The sequence below is a fragment of the Drosophila sulfurigaster genome, chromosome 2R, assembly GCF_023558435.1.
Source record: "Drosophila sulfurigaster albostrigata strain 15112-1811.04 chromosome 2R, ASM2355843v2, whole genome shotgun sequence".
Lineage (NCBI taxonomy): Eukaryota > Metazoa > Arthropoda > Insecta > Diptera > Drosophilidae > Drosophila > Drosophila sulfurigaster.
This window is the reverse complement of record NC_084882.1, coordinates 23,305,179-23,325,137: the sequence shown is the minus strand read 5'-3', so window position 1 is coordinate 23,325,137 and position 19,959 is coordinate 23,305,179. Positions and strand designations below refer to the sequence as shown.

The window sequence follows — 19,959 nt, the reverse complement described above, 5'->3', positions numbered from 1 at the left end:
CAGTCATTCACTTCTAATGTAAAATAGTTCAACGTACAAAATAAAATTAATTAATCCATCTTCTCTTAAAATCTTTTAAGAGTAAAGATAATTTATTAATCATTGACAAGAATCGGAAAATAGTTAAACCGTATCTATAGCATTCTATTATTATATGTATAAATCATATTTAGTAAAAAATTAACCAGTATCTTCGGTCACTTTCACTAAAAACAAGTAAGAAAACTACATTTGATTGAGAAGATAAAAAACTCTATTAATTTTGAATAAAAACATATTCTGAAAAAATACCAAATTCATATATACGATATACCAAAGCTATCTTTGGTATATCAATATTTTAATCCATTCAATATACCCTAGATTACAAAATATACCAGATTTTCAGTCAAAGCGACTAAGACCCGATTACAGTTTTACTTGTTTTTTCATACAAAAGTATTTTTTTTAAGTAATTTCGACAATTTTTGTAAAACCTCGCGCATTATAAATACTAGAGATATTATTGTATGTACACTTATTGTATATATGCATGACTCCCGCTTCAAAATTACGTTTGGAATCGAAGATGACTCCATCTGCCCGTTACATACATTTCCTGCAGGCATAAAGTTATAATACCCCTCTACTTTATGGTTAGCGGGTATAAATATAGTTGCACTGCAGCTGCTTGCTCCTGCAGATGACATGAAACAAAGCAGTTGTGAGGACCTGAATATGTTTTGGGGACAGCTTCAAATGTAAAATGCGGTTGAAAGTTTCATGTGTCTGGCAACTAACATCTCGTTGGCCATTTGGTTGCGCCGGACACGTTGTGCTTAAGAGGCAGAGCATTACGCTGTCTGTAAGTTAATTCTCGATGAGTGTGAGTGTGTGTCTGTGTGTTTAGTTGTATATGAGTGTGTATAAGTTGCAGAACTTTTCCATACACTTTTGTGCGGGAGGCAATTCAAGCTGTCCGGGCAAATAAACAGTCGCAGTCGAGCTGGTCAATGGCTGCTTAGCTTTTGCAGGAGACGGAGAACTTTTTTATGTGTAAAAGTCCGTGTGTGTGTGTCGGTGTGAATGTGTGTGTGTGTGTGTGTACATACGTCAGCAGCCTTTTCACTTTTCCTTTTTCTTTTTGTTTGCGCTGCCAAATCAACCACCGTTGCCGTTCGTTCGTTCGTTCGTTGCCGCAGATAATTTGCCAAGAGAGAGTCAGGGGAGAGTCACGAGGGTGCAGAAGTAGAAGTAGAAGAAGAAGAAGGCAGTGCCATGACCTACTTTTCCCTCGCAACTTTTTCAATTTGTTTTGTCATCAAGTACGTTATAGAGAGATATATGCGTGTGTGTGTGTGTGATAACTTGCCTAAAGGCTTAATAGGTTTATTTGGTTAAATATTACAATGTGTAAAGAATGTGTGTGGGTGGCACTATACTCTCTTTCCCTTCTACTACTTCAAATAAAGCTTTTTTTTTCTTCGAATGGTTTAACTAATGTGTGTGTGTGTGTGTGTGTGCAGCAAATTATGCAACAGCAAACAGCATCAGGATAAGCAGAGCATAAATGTTATGCTTCATCGCAAACTGTCTATCGACTCCAGACAGACTTGCAACGCTCCTTGCGCCTGGCGTATGGTCGAGCTGCATATCCTCTGGTCGGATCTGAACAATTCCTGGATTGTTATCATCATCGTCATCGTCGCCGTCATCGTTATCATCATTCAACGGTGCTTGTGTTGTGCCACCCATGATAAGTACCACCTGTGTGTGCTGAAATGGAGTCAACGGACTGTCGGGACTGGGACTTCTAAGTTGCAGCATCGTCTCTTCCAGGTACGGCTTGTAGTGCTGAGGCGCTTCTCCAGGGCCACGAAAACCGTACATAAACATTTGGGCAAAGAGGCTCTTCACATTGTAGTCCGTGATGGTTGCCTTCATCGTTTTGGCCGAATAATGACTATACTCGACCACGGGCGCTGTGTACGGCGTTTTGTTGACCTTATTCTCAAAGTGCTGCAACGATGAGGTCTTTACATTTAAAAGTGTGTGATCAATCAAAAACTTGCTACTCACATTGAAGAGTATAAACTTGACGTAGGTAATGTAATTCCTGTCAATGTAGTAGAAGGTCACAGAGTGATTGCCAACTCCATCCGGGGACGATGTCTGCATCAGTTGATAGATTAAATCGTCACCTATAAAACAAATTGATTAGCTTCAGACTAAATGATTGTCAGTTTAAGTTACCTTCTTGACGCTCCCCAATCTCAATGATCTTATCACTTAGCAAATCCATGCTGTCTTCCACATCCGCGTAGTCCCCAACCAAATCAGCTTCCTCATCCTCATCATTTTCAAGGGGTTGCATTAGGCCCTTGTGTTGTGTGCCGCGATTCAGCACCAGCGCTGGATCAACATTAAGTTTGGTATTATTGAAACCATAGATGCGAATGACCACATCGAATTCAGTTTTTTCAGCCGCATACATATCTTGGATCTCATCATCGTCGTCGTCGAGTTTCTCAATATTGTACGAAGCATTGATCTTAACAAGTCGAATTCGGCCCACAACGAGCACATCAGAATAGCTGAATTGCACCTCGGCGGAAATGTTCTGCAAAATGATGATGTGATAAACTCGATTATTCGAAATGCGGCATTCAATCAAGCATGCCGCGTCTTAGGCTACGCCTCGTCGACCCCATCGAAAACAACAACAAAACTAGCGAGCTAATTTTGATACTTTGCATCGCAATTCAAATACAACAATGTGTGTGTGCTTTTGCTACAATTCTTGGGAAAACTCGCGTCATTAACAAGTAGCCAACAGTAGCCTTATTGAAAAACATTTACATTTCATGTCCCTCGCCCCTTCACTCTCGAAATGCTGTCAGCAGTCGTGCCAAATGGGCGAATTCACAGTATATTCGAACTGATTTTTCTCACAAATATATTTTCAAATATTTTGCGTATTTATACTCTGCCCAGACATAATAATTTGTTCAAGCAAATTATAAAATAAAAAAACTATACGTTTAATTCATAGATTTATGATTTGTTTTTCATATTTTAATGGTAGCTTAATCTCATGTTCTATAATTTGATTAAAGTGGACAATTTTTGAAATGAATAGTTGAGTAGGCGTAAAAACTTTTCCTTTCTTAGCTTTGATATGTTTATTACCATTATCTCAAAAGATACATTCCGTTTAATAGAATATTGATTACCAACCCTTATTTTATATAAGTTATTTCATATTAAGAGTATTTCATCTCCGACTTTTCTCATCAATATTTCGGAATTTTAGCAATGCAAATGAAATACCTTTTTAAATGCTTGCAACTTGCCATGTCGAAATATTTTTTGTAGCTTCACAAGTGCTTACCTAATTATGCAGCTGAGTGTTTCGCCATTATCGCAACACTGTTGACTTGGCTTATGAATGAATTTCACAGCTATATTGGAATGCATATTTAACTAGGATCTGCTTTTAATTTGCGTGCAGCATTCGCATACATGTTTCCTATTCGATTCATAATCCCATAAGCAATAATCTGCGCATCTAATGGCCATACACAGTAATATGGCATGCCTAGGGCAGAAAGAGAAAGAGAGAGAGGGAGAGGGAGGCTGTGTGGCACAGAGATGTACTGAATATATAAATAAATACATATCTACATATGTATATAGTTTACTCTATGCTGTTGTTGTTGCTTTCTTCTATTTTTTTTTCTGCGGGGCACTTTTCGTACGCGCGGTGACGAAAAAAAGCAAATTTCATTTCTATTTCTGTTTTCAGTTTTTCAGTTTTTTTCCGGGGAATATGCAAAAAACAAAAAAAAATCAACATACAAGCGACAACTTCGAGGGGTCGACAACGACAGCAAAAGCCCAATAAACGTCAACTCACTTCCTCTGATGTGATTTCAATGTATGTTATTGGCTCCTCAATGTTGTAATTGAAGACAACTGCAGCTAAGTCTCCGTTGCCGGCAGGACGCGATTGCTGCACATCCTTGAGCAGCAATTGATCACCATCGACGCGTTCGCCAACTGCAAAGAAGCGATCAGCGCGAACTCCACTGGAAGCCAACAAAAGTTGACCTGTGATTAGCACAAGCAGAGCAAATGCGGAATTCATTCTGTACGAGTTTTGGCTTTGGATTTTTTTTTATGTTTGCGCCAGGAACTTGTCACATTGTCAGTGACAAACGCGATCCGACAAATCGAGAATTTGTGTTTGTGCCCCGGCAAACGAACGTTGGCAACTGAATTCAGTAAATCTTACTGCGAGTTCGCTGTGTTCGCTGCTGCTCCCCATTGATCAGCGGAGAAAATTTCACTTTCATGACTTGCGCAGTGAGAGATCTAGAGTGGGTAGATATTCAGAGAGATAGAGAGAGATCTGTTGAAGATCTCTTCCTTCTCTCAGTTCTGATTTGTTGTCTGCACATTTTTCAGCTGTTTTTTGATTTTGCTTATTATTGTTGTCAACGCATTTGTGTTGTCGATGCGTGTTGTACTTGACCCCAAAAATACGCAGTTGGGCAATTTCCTCTTCACTTCCTATTCACGCCCACAACATTCCATGCGATTGTGGCGACTGCCAACGACCTTTAAAATAGACTTACAACCTATTTTAGATGCGTATAAATTTATCTCCAAAATGTGCAAAAATAGCAAAAAATGTGGCAAAAAATAGAAATGTGAAAAACACAAAGCGCATGAAGGAGGCGTTTGGTTTAGGTCACGACAACACCTAAGTGATGACTTTTTTTGTGATTTGCGTGCATATTTCCCGAAATTCTATGAATTTATAGTTAGCTTATATCATCAGTCAAATTTAAATGTGTACACTGGAAAAAAGGCGAGACCATGCATCTTAAAAATTGGGTACTTAAAATTAGACCAATTTAAAACTAAATTACTAAAGGAATGAAAATTGTCAAGTTCTTAAAAAAAACAGTAAAGTTATATTATGGAAGTATTTTTAAAAAAAAGTTAAGGAATGCGTAGGAATTTAATTATCCAAAATAGGCAGACCTAAAATACTAGATTTCGGCATTTTGAATTTTAATGTAATCGTCAGTGTTTCGGTCATAGGTTCAAATGTTATGCGACTCAGGGATAAGTATTTCCTAGGAAGTATTACACAAATAAGTACAATTGAATATAATAAATGCTAACTTAATAATAATAAACAGCTTAATTCTTATATTCTTAAAAATAAGGTTCTTTTCTCTTATTAAATTGAAATTCTCTTGAAATCAAAATGCGTTTTCTTAAATAAATTTTTTTTTGTTTTCGACGCTCTTTTTCAAATTAGAATTCTTAGTACTAAGATCAACATCTTAATGTTAGGACTTTTTTTTATCAGTGTATAAATGCATGTTCACCTTGAGTTGTCAATTAATTTACATACATATATCATTGCCAAATACAAATTGACACAGCTATGGAAATATTGGTGCCCTTGAGTTGGCTTTGAAATGAGACTGACGTCCTTAATATGTAATAAAACAAATAAATATTTATGCTGTAAGTTTATTTAAGGTAACTTATAGAATTATTTTGTTTCTTTTTAGTTGAGGTATTTAAAATTTCAAATTAAATGAAAAATTTTTCTAGAGGGTAATAATAATTTTTCCACATAGTATTTGGAATCCAATAGTTGTTTTATTTAACTACTGTTGCTTGAATTCAATGTACAATTAATCAGAAAAGAAGAAAACTACAGTGAGTATTGTAGAGTTAAAGCCACAAGTGAGGAAACAATGTGAACTACAGATTGTTGCACAGCGGTTATGATAAAGCAAAGCTTAATTAATTTATTCATTTATTGTGCGTTTAAATGCTGCCTTTGTTCCGGCCAGAATCATTCCGTTGAGACCTATTAAAATAAACATGCGCATTCATGCTGCGAATGGCCATGCTGAGTTACTGCCAAAGATATACATTTAAGAGAGGAAGAGATGGAGAGCAGAGTAGAGAAAAACATTAAACGTTGAGGTGAAATATTCAGGTATTTGTATTGCAAAAAGTTGAATTTAATTAAAAGTTGATGTTGTGTGGCATTTAAAGTGGAGCAGCGTTGATAACGTGGCACGTGAATCGCGCGACAATGCACCAAATGGCGACCACAATTTATGGATGCAACATGCCGCATACCGGGTGCCACATGCCGCATGTCGCATGCCACAGCCAAACATTGAACTGTGTGTATGTGTGTTTATGTGTATGTTCTGCTGAGCTGCTGCATTGAATATTTAAATTGTTTGTGCAACAATCTAATTGCAGCAATCTGAAATGGGGAATTCGCAAAAGCATTGTTATTGAAGCCGATGTAGCAGTAGCTGCTGTTTGTCTTGCAGTTGGCCAAAAAGTCTCGGCCTAATTGCTTCGGCCAGAATTTTGTTTGCCGGAAGTTGTTGGCAGCAATCAAGGCAAATTTCCGCTCTTAACACAAGTCGATGAAGGCAGATAAACACGGCATGTCAGCGCAGCAAACTGCTAACAAGTTGCAACAAGAGCTCAAGTAGAAGCAGCAGCAGGCGAGTGGCAACTTAGCAGTTGTTGAAGAACGGACAGCTTGTCAGCGTCTCTTCTTGGCTTTGACATCAGCTCTGCAAGATGTTCGACGTGAAATTCAATTACGGCATTTAAGAAAATTGCATTAAGCAGTCAATGAGCAAGGCAAGGCGACAGCTTAGGCCACGTTAAGGGTCCATCATCAAGTGATTGGACCAACTTTACAATCGATTTCAATTTGGAGACATATAGCAGCAGCAACAACAAATAATTTAACTGAGTTTAATTTGATTTCATTGCCAAAGCGAATGTTTTTAATTGTTTAATGCAATTTCGTGTTCAATTTGAAAACAACTTTATACAAAAAAGCATGTTCTTTTGTCCAATTGCAATTCGAGTGCATTTTAGCATTTATTAAACATTGAAATGCACTAAAATGCTCCATACAAATTTGATTATCAAATAAAAATCCAATTTGTAGTTGCATATACATATATTTCAAGTGTGGTTGTGATACCCTCGAGTAAAGTGGTTGCAAGGGGTAGTCTGAATTGCATTTTCAAAGTGCAGACTTTCTTTCTATTTTATTTTGTTTTGTAATTTGTTGTGTACGAAATATATTAAAGCAATGATCTACAAATTGAATTATCTTATATATACTCAAGTGTAACTGTTTTGCTTTATACAAAAATGATAAGTATTGAAATAGAAAGTGTTATAAAGATAAACAGACTTAATACTCGTGATTGATTTCTACGCACTCAATAAATGGAATGAGATCATAATAAACAAACTAAATTGTTATATGTACAAGTATATAGTTTTTAACATGTTATCTTTCTCTGTATTAAAGTTGAATGTAGTTTTCTACTTAAAACCAATAAAAATTTAACTATAATATTTGAAGTACTTCTCACAATATTATTTCCCTCCATTTAATGAATATCATTTCGTCGCTACACTCCCCACACTTGTCATGTTTAATTGTATCATTTTCAAGTGTTTATAACCGAATGAAAGGCATACTTAAATGCTAGCTCTGTATGTCATATGTATTAAGTTCGCTGATGGCCATTGGCGTGTTCTCGTTGAGTCAGTTCAAGTGGCCCAGTGAACGAAAGGTTAATAACATGGCCAGCGAAATGAAATGCGTTTTATAATTGGCGCCATCATTCAGCGGCACTTTGAAAATGCCCCATGCGAAATTGCGGCTGAAATGCTTTTGCTGATGGCATTTCCATTCGCAAATTGTTTGCAAATTCCAGTTTGTAGTACGAGATGCGCTGCGATCCTGGCCAATGTCCATTACGTAATTGCATTTGACAGCAGCAGCGTACATCAATCGGGGCTAGTAAAGCAATTAACGCGTGTGTGCATAGCCAAGGGCATAAAACGGGGCGTCAACTAACTGAAATCAATATAAAAGTCACTTGTCTCTCGGGCTGTCCCTTTGACCGGACCGGAAATTACAAAAACGAAATTGTAGCCGATCTTTTTTAATTGGATTTGTGCGTTAAATATAAAAATTGACCATTTTGGCTTAGCGGGGATTAGCCAAAATGACGGCCAAACAAGTTTGTTTTTTTTTTGCGGCGTTGGGGAAAACGAGCGCGCTTAAGCTTATAAAGCGAGCGCAGGGCTCATAATGAAATGAAAACGAAGCGCTGAAAAGTAGGCTACACTTTTTTTGCTGCTGCTTTACACACAATCAACTTGTGCAATTGAAAAGCCAGTTGAGTGTGTTTGCAGTCTCTCTGTGCTCTGTGCAAACTGCAGATAAACAGCTCAAGTGCGCCGTAGTGCTATCTTATTGAGAACTCGTAAACTGGTAATAATAGTAAAATGGGGAACTGGGACACACTGCTGCTGGCTGTCGGCGGCGCTAAATCCCATTTTTATCAAGCTGCATTTGACTGTCAATTGGCAGCGGCGGCGTTGGCGGCTGCTTAGGCGAATTGCCAAGCTTGCAGCTGCAACCAGATGCTCAATCTGATTTCGTTTTCTTTTATTTTTTACACTTATAACCATATTTCTTTTCTATTTGCTAGGATGAGGGCTGGAAGCTGAATCGCACGAACTACTATCAGGAGGGATGGTTGGCCACAGGCAATATACGCGGCATTGTGGGCGTCACATTCACCACATCGCACTGCCGCAAGAACATGGACTATCCGCTTCGTACCAACTACAATCTGCGTGGCCATCGTTCCGACGTAAGTGTGCTTCCTCAGAAAGAGAGAAGTGCCATCAACTTGCTAATCTTATACCTTTGCAGGTCATATTGGTCAAGTGGAATGAACCGTATCAGAAGCTGGCCTCTTGTGACAGCTCGGGCATCATCTTTGTGTGGATCAAATACGAAGGTCGTTGGTCCATTGAACTGATCAATGATCGCAATACGCCGGTCACTCACTTCTCCTGGTCGCACGATGGACGCATGGCGCTCATTTGCTATCAGGATGGCTTTGTGCTCGTCGGCTCGGTGGCGGGTCAACGCTATTGGTCGTCCATGTTGAACCTGGAGTCGACGATCACGTGTGGCATTTGGACGCCGGATGATCAGCAGGTTTACTTTGGCACCACACAGGGTCAGGTGATTGTGATGGATGTGCATGGTGCGATGGTATCCCAGGTGCAGCTATCGAACGATGTGCCCATCACATCCATGGCCTGGTCCTGCGAGAAGTTCAAGATGGAGGAGGGCGAGGAAGCGGAGCCCGGTGTAACAAATGCTGGTAAGTTATCTATATAAATCAGTTATATATGATATGCTTGGCTAATCCCTTTTTGTTTACAGCCAAGCGCTCGTTTGTGCTTGCGGTTAGCTTTCAGAATGGATATATCTATTTGCTTAAGTCGTTTGACGACGTCTCACCCGCACATATCAATACCTGCCTTAATGGCGCCCTCGGCATGGTCATGGAGTGGAGCAACTCACGTGAACTGCTCGCCGTCGCCGGCACTCTGCGCTCCTCAACTGGACTGGGCATGGATGGCAAGCTGGAGGATCTGGCCACGCCCAGCTGCTATAATAATCTGGTCAAGTTCTACACGGAGACGGGGACATGTCTGTATCAGGCGCACATTCCCTGCACCACAGCCACAGTCTCGGCCATCACGTGGGGCCACAATGACAAGCGTCTGTTCATTGCCACTGGCACCCAGGTGCACATTGCCTGGGTGTCGCGACGTGTGGCTTCGCTGCAGCTGCTGTGTCGTCTGCAGATCCAGGCGAGCGTGGGCTCCGAGCTGCTGCTGCCGCTGTTGCCATTGCCTTCTAGGATTAAGTCGCTAATTGGCAATCTGTTTGCTCAAACCATTCGAGTAAGTCTGTTACATCTTTTTAATATATGTGTAAATATGAAGGGTCCATTTAAAAACAAGATGTCAATAAGAAATACTGGCTGAATGTATGGGCAAATTATTAAATTTAACCATTAGTCTGTAATGAATATTTAAAAATATGGTTTATAAATGCATCGATTTTTACAGACAAAATATCGAAATAATTTTGTATTTATTTTATTTAGAATTCTCTATGCATACATTAAAACTATACGAGTACATAATTTTTTGTTTTGTATTATAATCTTGAATATTCTGTAATACATTTCTATTATTATCTTTTATTTATGATATAATGATATATAGTATATATTTTCATTATACATTTATATATATTTAAAATATTATTTGCTTATTTTTATAATTACATATAATACTTATTTAAAGTTTATCTGCAAATATAATTTGCACTAGTTTTTTTTTATTAAAATTTTATACAAATTCTAATGATTAATTTCCCCGCTCCAATCTCATCTTCTTCAGTGCTGTGTACCTGATCTGAAGTCGCTACGCGAGTTTGTCTCGCGTCCGCCGCTCTGCTCGACTCGGCTGCACTGCACCATGATAAGGCATGATGACGACTCTAATCTCAGTTCGGGCACCTGCTACACTCTCTATTTGGAGTATTTGGGTGGTTTGGTGCCGCTGCTTAAAGGCAAACGCACTTCGAAGATACGTCCCGAGTTTGTCATCTTCGATCCGCAGGTTAACGGTAAGCAAAAAGCCTTTGTACCCAATCCTTGACAGTCTTGGCTAATTGTAAAATTGCTTTGCAGACAATTCGCTGTATTTCCAATACGCTGCCGAGGCAAAGAGCTCATCGGGCTCCAGTCAATCGACGACAACGGGCAACAGCGGACGCACAGACTCCTCGGATAGTGATTTCGATGAACGCTCTCGCTTCGGTTCTCCTCGTACTCCGCGAAAGCGTCGCGTGCGCGCCAAGCGACGCAATCAGAATGGGGAACGTGCGGCCAGCGGAAGTGGAGGCAATGATCCGGATAGTCTTGATGAACTGGCCTATGTGGATACGCTGCCCGAGGTAAGAGAGTCGCTTGCATTTGACACCCCAAATACGAACTGCAATCAATTTCGTTCTGTTTTTCTAAGCAGGAAGTCAAGCTGGTGGAGGTGACCTCCAACATTTGGGGGACGAAATTCAAAATCCATGGACTTGCCAAAACCGTCCCAGCCAATTTAGGCCAAGTAACTTATAAGACGTCCCTACTGCATTTGCAGCCGCGTCAAATGACGCTGGTCATCACGGAGCTGCGCGACGATTTTCCACCTGGTCCTGATCCCAGCTTCAATCCCAATCTCTTCTCCGAGGACGAGGAGGAGCATCACAACTACAACAATCACAGTCACAATGCCGCCGACGCTGCTCTGCCCCATGTGAGCGTCACAAACGCCGCGTCCGTGGAAGCAATGGCGGCTGCCTTGAAGCCCCCGATAATGCCACAACGTCGTCTAAACGAAGGTGCCTCAGCGCCGCCCATTGCGCCTATGTCGCCTCGTCCCAATCGCATTCTGGCGCGTCACAGAAACTCGCATTCGCTGGCTGTGAATGGCGGCAATGGAGCGTCGTCGGTAGGTCTCAGTCCGTTGGCGCGTGCGGAGAGCTATGACGATGACTCGTCCAACGAATCTCAGGAGGCGGCGGCTAATGCCAATGCCAACGCCAATGGCAGCACTTCGACCACAGTGCTGCTGCATCAGGCGCCAGCCAGCTGCTCGTCGAGTTCGGGTCCCAGCTGTAGCAAGAACATCACACGACCCAAGACGATTAGCAGCTTTAAGAACAGCTACAGCCGCTCCAGCTCGAATTCCAGCTGCCAGTCGCGTCATGCCATCTCGCCGCTGTACTGTGATGGCTCTGTGCCCACGCTGCAGTCGCCCAAGAATGCGGTTGCGCCCTCGGACATCATTTTTGAGCGTCCCGCGGTGCCAGCGGCGGGACAGACGACGCTGATGTCGTACTCGAGCAATGCGGACTACGCCAACAATGTGGTGCAGGTGAAGAATGCGCTGATGTCGGAGCCGGTGCGTTCAGCCAACAGTCATGTGAATCCGGTGCCGCTGAATCTCAATTTGAATCTGGAACGCATGGATGCGCGTGCGGTGAAATGCGCGGCACCTTCGACGTCGTCCACAACGACAAAGCGGCGCGACATGTTGTACATCGACGAGGAGACGCAGTCGCCGACACCCACCACGAGTAATAGCAACAGCAACAGCACCGCCACCTCAACAGCCACCACGAGCAGCAGCATGAAACGCACTCCGACTGTGGTGTCCATAGCGCCAGCAGTGCCTGATTCCATAACGCGCAGCTGTAGCGTTGGCTACCTCGACTCAGTGGCCATAACACCGTCGGATGAAGCGCTGTCGGCACTGCGTAAGGATGCGCCCAACAAGCGTCTCATTTTGGTGGACAAGCGACGCAATCGCAATCGAAAGCGACAGCAGCAGGCGGATGCGCGCAGACACAAGCTGCAGCAGACGGGGAAATCGAAGAGTCTGGACTCGTGTGATCTGCTGTCACTGCAAACGAAACTGTCCAGCAAGGAGCACGAGCAGGTGGTGCGGAAACTGCAGGAGATCTCCGACAGCAGCGCCTGCAGCAGTGCCGCCAATACGCTTTGCTTCAAGTGCCGCAACAACATGAATCCGGCCAGCGCCTGTAAACGCTGTCAACCCGCTGCCAATGGGGCGCTGGACGAGATCACCACTGCCGCCGCTGCTGTCGTCGTTGCTGCTGCTGCCGCTGTGGCGTCTGAGCCTGCCAAAGAGGCAGCCGCTCCTGCTGCCGCGGTGCAGAGTAAACCGACGCCCAAGAAACGCTTCGATGTGATCACCAGCTTTACGGACAGTCCGCTCTTTACGCGCAAACATCGCTTTGGCTATGGACGCAGCAAGGAGCTGGCCGCTGGCAGCAGCACCGAGACGTCGACACCGTTGCTGCCGCGCAAGCAGGAGAATAGCTTTAGCTTTGTGAAGCAGCTGTCCGAGGTGCGTTGGCGTCGCAAAGATCCAGCACAAAGTCAAAGCCAACTGCCTGGAGCGAGCAATGCCAGCACACTGGAGCGACAGCCATCGACGGAGACGGGCAACGTGGCGTGTGGCACGGTGGAAGCCACGCCCGTGGAAGCCAAGGCATCGGTGTCCCTACACACGCAGGTAAGCTGAATACTTAAGCCAAATTCCAACTCGTTTTAAGCTTTATGTGTCTTGCAGGCTTTGACTACGCTGGAGAACATCATCAGTCGCTTGCGTGATCTGGATGAAGGACGCTTGACGCCACCATCGACGCCACAGCGCATGCCTCGCAGTTCGCCCGCCTCGCCTGCGGCCAGCAAGAAGAACAAGCGACAGCAGAGCAACTCACCCATTAGGCACATACTCAACTCGCCGCTGCTGAATCGCAGGCAACGCAAGAAGCCCAGCATCATTGAGAGCTCCGATGATGAGGGCAATCAGACGAATGGCTCGGGCGAGGAAATGGGCAGCAATGGCAATGGCAAGCAGTATCGTGATCTGGAAACGTTCCAAAAAGCGCAACTGCGTCAGAAGGTAGCAAGATTGATAATCTCGAAATCTCTGTAAGCAACGTTTTAATACCTTTAATGTACACAGCTGAAACGTGGTAAGATCGAGCCGAATGGCAGCGCCAGTTGCGCCAATCCGGCGCCAGTGCGTCGAGAGTTTGTGATGCACAACAAGGCGCCAATGTGGAACGAGATGAGCCAAGTGTATCAGCTGGACTTTGGCGGACGCGTCACTCAGGAATCCGCCAAGAACTTTCAGATAGAATTTCGTGGCAAGCAGGTATGATTGACTAAAAGATTGTATTAAATTCGAGTGTATTTAATATTCTATGAACAATTTTGCAGGTGATGCAGTTTGGACGCATTGATGGCAATGCGTACACCTTGGATTTCCAGTATCCCTTCTCGGCGCTTCAGGCGTTTGCAGTGGCGCTGGCCAATGTAACTCAGCGTCTCAAATAAAATTGGATATGAATGATATTGCTGTTTCTGTCTGCTAAAACGTATTAAATAGTATTTACTACATACCTTGCAACATGCCACTTGCAACATGCAACTTGCAACTTAACACGCCGAAAGTTAACGCCGCAGCAATTTGCTTTAAAGTGCATACATATTTTTTATACAACAAAAACCAAAACAAAGGCGCCTTGCTGTTTTTAATTTGTAAATATGTACTTATTGTATTGTATTGTGTATTATGTATGATCTTTAGGTTTCTGAATGGGTACCGCAAACAAATATATATATATACACTATATATATATTTAAATTATGTATAATGATATGAACACATACCACCACCACTTGATTGAAGGTTTAGCAATTTGATATTGGTGTGCAAAACTCACAGTCCGATCCATTTTTTGTGCAATATTTGTATGACAAACTTTTTGGATTAAGTAAATAACGATTGTAAATGTTAAGAGCATTAAAACGATGTACGTATTATACACATTGTACTTAGTGACATGTCTGTACGAATATATACGAATATACATACTATATATGTATGTATATGGTGTACTTATCTGATTAATCAGTCGATTTTTAAACTAGTTTGTACAACAGCAGCCTTTTTTGCATAGAGCTTCGATTTGTTTTTCTCGACTTTAGTGCAATACGATGATGATATAATGATAATGATGATTCCTTTCGTTATACATTTTAGCTAATAAGCAAAGCAACAAAAAAAAAACATAATTTATATACTACATTCATATGTACTTATTATCGGCAAATCGCTTTAAACAAAAACCAAAAACAAACTGCTTGGGCTAACATTAAAAGAAATTGAATGTTTGTACGAGTACATAATACTAGCATATTTTTTATATATTATAATCTAATTGTGAATGTTAAATACACAAACACACACCCTCAAGACCCACACACACACACGCATACACTAAAGATATAAGAACAATTTGTGCTTTTCCTCTTACTCACTTTTTGTAGTTAGGCTTAATTTCAAAGAAAATTCGTTATTGTAATTGTTGTGAATATTGAAATAAACTCGAAACTCAAAAAAACTCGAATCGTAAACGATTTAAGCGTGCAAAAAACAATTAAATAAACAAACATATTGTATGTGAAAAAAATAACTATGCTTGGCTTTTATAAATATTTATGTGTGTATATGTATTATCAAATACGGAAAACAAAATAATACATTCCTATTTACATGTATACAGTACTATATTACAAGTTATTGCACACAACTCATTGGAATTTAACATGAGTTACGAAGTCTTTTTTGCTTTCCTCTATTGCGATTTCAGCTTTCTCCCAGTCTGGGATTGCCTTTTGCTTAATCTGATAGGTGTCAGTTGTGGCGCCTTTCGTCTCAGCTGCAAGTTATCAAGAAATAGTTATTAAATTGCGAAGAAAAGTAAAGTTATTATTAATCTTACAACTCTTAAAGCGCTTGACGCCCTCCTGCATATCCGTGACCATTGCAGCGGACACGTTCATGATCTCGTTATGAACTGCCGCATAGAAACCGGGTCGATTATAGGCATTCGCGTTATCCAGCAGCGCATTGCGATCGTGCATTAGCGATGCCATGGGAAACTTAGCAATGGAGAAGGCCAAATTAACTGCCTGACCCAATGCTGTGCCCGTGGCCACAACGCGATTAACCAGCCCAATGCGTTGAGCCTCCTTTGCATAAACACGCCGGCCCGTCTGGATGATGTCCACGGCATTGGAGTAGCCAACGGCCGCAGCTAAGCGGACGGTGCCACCATCGCTCAACGGAACTCCCAGGCGACGATTGAAGAAGCCTAGCACAGCCGTGTCCTCCATAACACGTAAATCGCAGAGCAGCGCTAACTCCAGACCACCAGCAACACAGTAGCCGCTGATGCCGCACACCAGCGGTTTCCTGGTGTGACGTCTTGTAGGGCCCACAGATCCTTCGTGGCGTAGTAAGAAATTCAAACTACCACGTTGCGCCTCTGCTTCCAGCTCTTGCACATCGTAGCCGGCAGAAAAGGATCCACCTATGCCATATAAAACTCCTACCGGCGAACTGTCGTCGGCCTCGAACTGATTTATAGCCTCGGAGAGCTTCTCCGCTGTTGCACCATCAATCGAGTTACGTTGTTGCTCTCTGTTGATGCCAATCAATGTTATGTTTGCATCTTTTTCGATTAGTATTGTTGGAGCTGGTGTTGCACTCTTTTCTTCACTTTCCGCATGTCTTACAGCACTTAGGCATAGCGTTCTTTTTTGTAAATTGTTTTTAATTAAATCATTAGTTCGAATTTTATTGCAGATATAACGATTCACAACAAACAATTTCTGCATTTCACAGCTGTTAGTGTTGGCCACCGTTCAAAGAGGTGTTTTCGCTAACGCGGCTTGCAACACTGCTCGCTGCTCTGCCTGTCAATTGACCGACGCTGTCAAAAAGAGGCGTGCGTGTATGTGTGTGTGTGCGTGTTTGTGTAAACCAAAAGTACGAAAAAGAAAAACAGATAATACGCGAGAGGAGAATACGAAAGTAAAACCGCAGCGCTGCCAATAAGACATTTATTTATTTTATCAAAATATCAATAATATATAAATAGTGCAATTTACAACGTATTTTACGGTGTGTGGCGTGTGTGCCAACGCATTGCATTTGGTGTAGCACACAAATAAAAAAAAGAAAGAAAAAAGTTATAAAAGTAAAGTACAAAGAAAAGCAACTCAACTTCACAATTTGCCGATTCCCAAATCCCGCTGCGGACAAAGGATAATTACGCAAACGGTATAAACAATGTAATATGCAGGTTTAAAATGTTTAATTTGTGTGTAAATAAATAAACTATGGGCGGCAGCTGCATACTGCAGTGTGCAGAGAAAAACAACAACAGAGCGCAATGCACGATGTCCAGTGCTGCGCCACTCGACCATAACAATAAAAAGAAGAGAGCGCCCGCTGCCCTGCCCTGCGCAGCCCCCCGAGCTGCTTAAACGTTGCATGTGGCCACAAATGCAATGATATATACAAGTCGATGGCTGCTCTCACTTGAACTGTAATTGAATTGGCATATGAATTACAGTTAAACGTAAACGCAACGCCGGCGTTGTCTGTTTTTTGCTGGAGGGGTCGGAAAAGCGGCCACCGCCTGCATTATTAGAACTTAATTGTGTCTCTATTTTTAAACACAATACGCAACATTTATTTGGGCACATTCGTCTGCTGCTGTCACAATTTCAATTCGACTTTCTTCTTCCTCTCTATGCATTCTGTATGTCTTTGTTGCTGTTTGTGCTCCATGGCGCCCCCTATTGCCATTTTGCTATCGTGTGCGTGTGTGTATGCAAGTGTTGTTAGGGTATCAGCATACGCTTGTCTATTGTACTAGTTACGCACTACCTACTTTGTAGGCAGTGGGTTAGCGATACACCAAGATGCCCTAGTGATTTCAACAGAACTCTATACTGCTAGGTATGAAAATGGAATATATAACACCAACATAAGCAGTATCGTTCTACAATATATAAATATTTATGTCTGCTGCGTTACAAGTTGAAACGTAAATATTAAAAGCGTCACGTAAATATCCCACTTCTGACAAGAGTATTTAAGCTTCCGCTTATGGAGATCTAGTGTCAGTGATTTTTCCAGATACGCACAAGTACTTTCTACTGTTCGGTATTAAGATAAAATATCTTACATAAATATAAGAATTATCTTATTGCAGCAAATATTTATGTCTGCTGCATTAAGTTGAGAAACATAAATAATAAAAGCGACACATAAGTAATTCATTTGTGACAAAGAGTATTTAATCTTCGGCTTAACAAATGTGGCCATGCTCATGTTATTATTTACTATGTTGTGTGCCGCAGTCTCAGTCTCGACCACATCATGATCTATTTTTGTAAATTTTATTTGCAAAAACGTCTCAAAGCGCATATAAAACTTTCGTTTTATTATTTTTATTTTTTTACGGCTGGGACACACCTTTCGCTTTTGCCGGCCGCACAGACCAGCCAAGCCTTTGATCGTATTATAGCGTATATATCTCCATATGTGTTGTTGTATGTTTTGTGTATTTATTCGCTTGTTTCTCTCAACTTAGTCACAGCCCTAAAAGCAATTAAAGTGTAAGTGTCAGTGCGAATGTTGTGTGTGTGTGTTTGTGTGTGTGCAGATAAGTTGAGATAAATTTCATTGTGCCGTCAGATAAGATGAACAGTTTATTGCCTTAAGTAGAGCTTAATTAATTGAATTAAATGCGCACGCATTCACTCGACAGTCATTCCGACAAACACATTCTCATTCACATTTCCACAATTTCTTATTCTTGGTTTGCCACATTTCGCTCATTCAGCTAGAGCAACAACACAGTCACGACTCGACGATGTCAACCGGAAGGCCCATAAAATGTGTCGTCGTTGGCGACGGTACTGTCGGAAAGACTTGCATGCTAATCTCCTACACAACAGATAGTTTTCCCGGTGAATATGTGCCTACAGTGTAAGTATGAGAACTCCATTTGTTATACGTCACAACAGATCTTGACTAATGCATTTCTATGTTGTATTTTCTATTCACACAGCTTCGATAATTACTCGGCACCTATGCAAGTGGACACAATACAAGTGTCGCTGGGATTGTGGGATACAGCCGGTCAAGAGGACTATGACCGCTTGAGACCGCTCTCCTACCCACAGACAGATGTTTTCCTGATATGCTACAGTGTGGCGAGTCCCTCGTCATTCGAAAATGTCACCTCCAAATGGTATCCAGAGATCAAACATCACTGCCCCGACGCTCCCATCATACTTGTTGGTAAGTTGATCGCCAACTATCAACTACATTCATTTTGAATGCTGAATGCGCCATTAAATCGATCTCTCTTGTTCGCAGGCACCAAAATCGATTTGCGTGACGATCGCGAGACATTGAGCGGCTTGGCCGAACAGGGTTTGACGCCGCTTAAGCGCGAGCAAGGTCAAAAGTTGGCGAATAAAATACGCGCTGTGAAATACATGGAATGCTCCGCCTTGACGCAGCGCGGCCTCAAGCAAGTAAGTGACGCACCTACTTTGTGCACATATGTATATACACAACCGCAGACGATCGGATCTGACGATACTATTTATTTTTTTTTCTTTTCTCTATTTGCATTTGCTTTTTAGGTATTTGAGGAAGCGGTGCGCGCTGTACTGAGGCCAGAGCCGTTAAAGCGACGCCAGCGAAAGTGTTTAGTTATGTAAATAAGCAGCGTGTTATTTGCTTGGAACCGGCGTCAATGGATACTCAGAATCGATGTAGAAATCAGCGACAAACAGCGAAGAGACAGAGAGAAAACGAGAGATACCCTCACTCCATAATACAGATACAAAAGAAAACAACATTCATACAACACTCATAAACCAAGGGAGCGCCCTCATCTCTACCTAAGCGTGAACAAATCAATTCGAATATTTGATTCATTGAGCATGAACATAATTTTTAATAATTGTATAAGTTGAAAGTATTTTTTGCATACTATTTTATTTAAAACCACACATATGGCACAAACAAAACACTACGACTCCCTCCCATTAGAACTAAAAAAAAATACATACAAAAGAAAATAAGTAAAACTAAATAACAAGAATACAGCAGCTACACATATTGAAATCTAGTCAATTGAATCAAATGTATTGTACTAATTTTAATCAACAACAGCAGCAGCACAGCGGCAGGGGCAGCAGATTAAGAAATTTATAAGAAATGCAAGCAGCTTGAAAACAAAAAACAAAATTGGTTTCGCATATCAGTGCTAAAAGAAAATCAATATTTATACAAATCCTAACTTTGATTAAATGTATTATAATTATGTAGCCAAGGCGTTTCCTAATTTCAACAATAACCAATTATCACATGACGATGAGCTCATAGAGAAACGAAACTAAAAAAACCAAAAACAGTTTATACGATACTTTAGCATAACCCTATTTTTTTCAAACTACTATATTTGCTTAGCTCGAAACATCGAAGCATAATCATTTGAAATTGTCTTTTCAAATTGTAATAACTGTTGTTTATTATTTTATAATAACTTAT

The 19,959-nt window shown here is 41.4% G+C and overlaps 4 protein-coding genes across 5 annotated transcripts in view; 2 read left to right on the top strand and 2 right to left on the bottom strand.

The window, feature by feature from the left end:
* The window catches only part of LOC133839369 (tubby-related protein 4), a 31,471-nt gene extending 16,791 nt beyond the window's left edge, over positions 1–14,680 (top strand). Inside the window, exons 3-11 of one of the 2 annotated variants that reach the window (XM_062270855.1) lie at positions 8,562–8,726; positions 8,789–9,248; positions 9,311–9,837; positions 10,342–10,570; positions 10,635–10,900; positions 10,969–13,038; positions 13,096–13,431; positions 13,495–13,686; positions 13,752–14,680. In XM_062270855.1, the coding sequence (XP_062126839.1) occupies positions 8,562–8,726; positions 8,789–9,248; positions 9,311–9,837; positions 10,342–10,570; positions 10,635–10,900; positions 10,969–13,038; positions 13,096–13,431; positions 13,495–13,686; positions 13,752–13,868 (4,362 nt within the window). In that variant the 3' untranslated portion in view covers positions 13,869–14,680. The remainder of the gene's footprint in view (positions 1–8,561; positions 8,727–8,788; positions 9,249–9,310; positions 9,838–10,341; positions 10,571–10,634; positions 10,901–10,968; positions 13,039–13,095; positions 13,432–13,494; positions 13,687–13,751) is intronic. The other variant, XM_062270856.1, reaches the window with a different exon arrangement.
* On the bottom strand, positions 1,335–4,261 carry LOC133837402 (uncharacterized). The gene is made up of 4 exons (XM_062268149.1): positions 3,896–4,261; positions 2,233–2,599; positions 2,059–2,180; positions 1,335–1,998 (listed from the first exon to the last, which is right to left on the bottom strand). Exons 1-4 carry the CDS (start codon positions 4,124–4,126, stop codon positions 1,510–1,512), a joined length of 1,209 nt encoding a protein of 402 aa, XP_062124133.1. The 5' UTR covers positions 4,127–4,261; the 3' UTR covers positions 1,335–1,509.
* LOC133839372 (probable enoyl-CoA hydratase) lies at positions 14,498–16,261 on the bottom strand. Its single transcript, XM_062270875.1, has 2 exons — positions 15,320–16,261; positions 14,498–15,256 (listed from the first exon to the last, which is right to left on the bottom strand). Exons 1-2 carry the CDS (start codon positions 16,215–16,217, stop codon positions 15,129–15,131), a joined length of 1,026 nt encoding a protein of 341 aa, XP_062126859.1. The 5' UTR covers positions 16,218–16,261; the 3' UTR covers positions 14,498–15,128.
* A 131-nt stretch (positions 16,262–16,392) lies between these two features.
* Positions 16,393–19,525, top strand: LOC133839373 (ras-related C3 botulinum toxin substrate 1). Its single transcript, XM_062270876.1, has 5 exons — positions 16,393–16,662; positions 18,236–18,381; positions 18,464–18,696; positions 18,775–18,935; positions 19,047–19,525. The coding sequence occupies exons 2-5, from the start codon at positions 18,266–18,268 to the stop codon at positions 19,122–19,124; spliced, it is 588 nt and encodes a 195-aa protein (XP_062126860.1). The 5' UTR covers positions 16,393–16,662; positions 18,236–18,265; the 3' UTR covers positions 19,125–19,525.
* Positions 19,526–19,959: the final 434 nt, after the last annotated feature.

Excerpts from the sequence above, each read along its gene's own strand:
- LOC133837402 (XM_062268149.1), bottom strand. The coding sequence starts at position 4,126 with ATGAATTCCGCATTTGCTCTGCTTGTGCTAATCACAGGTCAACTTTTG. Across the intron at positions 2,600-3,895 it reads TTGAAATCACATCAGAGGAA|AACATTTCCGCCGAGGTGCA; the intron begins GTGAGTTGACGT and ends ATCATTTTGCAG. Across the intron at positions 1,999-2,058 it reads TCAAGTTTATACTCTTCAAT|CACTTTGAGAATAAGGTCAA; the intron begins GTGAGTAGCAAG and ends TCATCGTTGCAG.
- LOC133839373 (XM_062270876.1), top strand. The coding sequence starts at position 18,266 with ATGTCAACCGGAAGGCCCATAAAATGTGTCGTCGTTGGCGACGGTACT. Across the intron at positions 18,697-18,774 it reads CGCTCCCATCATACTTGTTG|GCACCAAAATCGATTTGCGT; the intron begins GTAAGTTGATCG and ends TCTTGTTCGCAG. Across the intron at positions 18,936-19,046 it reads CGCAGCGCGGCCTCAAGCAA|GTATTTGAGGAAGCGGTGCG; the intron begins GTAAGTGACGCA and ends TTTGCTTTTTAG.
- LOC133839372 (XM_062270875.1), bottom strand. The coding sequence starts at position 16,217 with ATGCAGAAATTGTTTGTTGTGAATCGTTATATCTGCAATAAAATTCGA. Across the intron at positions 15,257-15,319 it reads CGTCAAGCGCTTTAAGAGTT|CTGAGACGAAAGGCGCCACA; the intron begins GTAAGATTAATA and ends GATAACTTGCAG.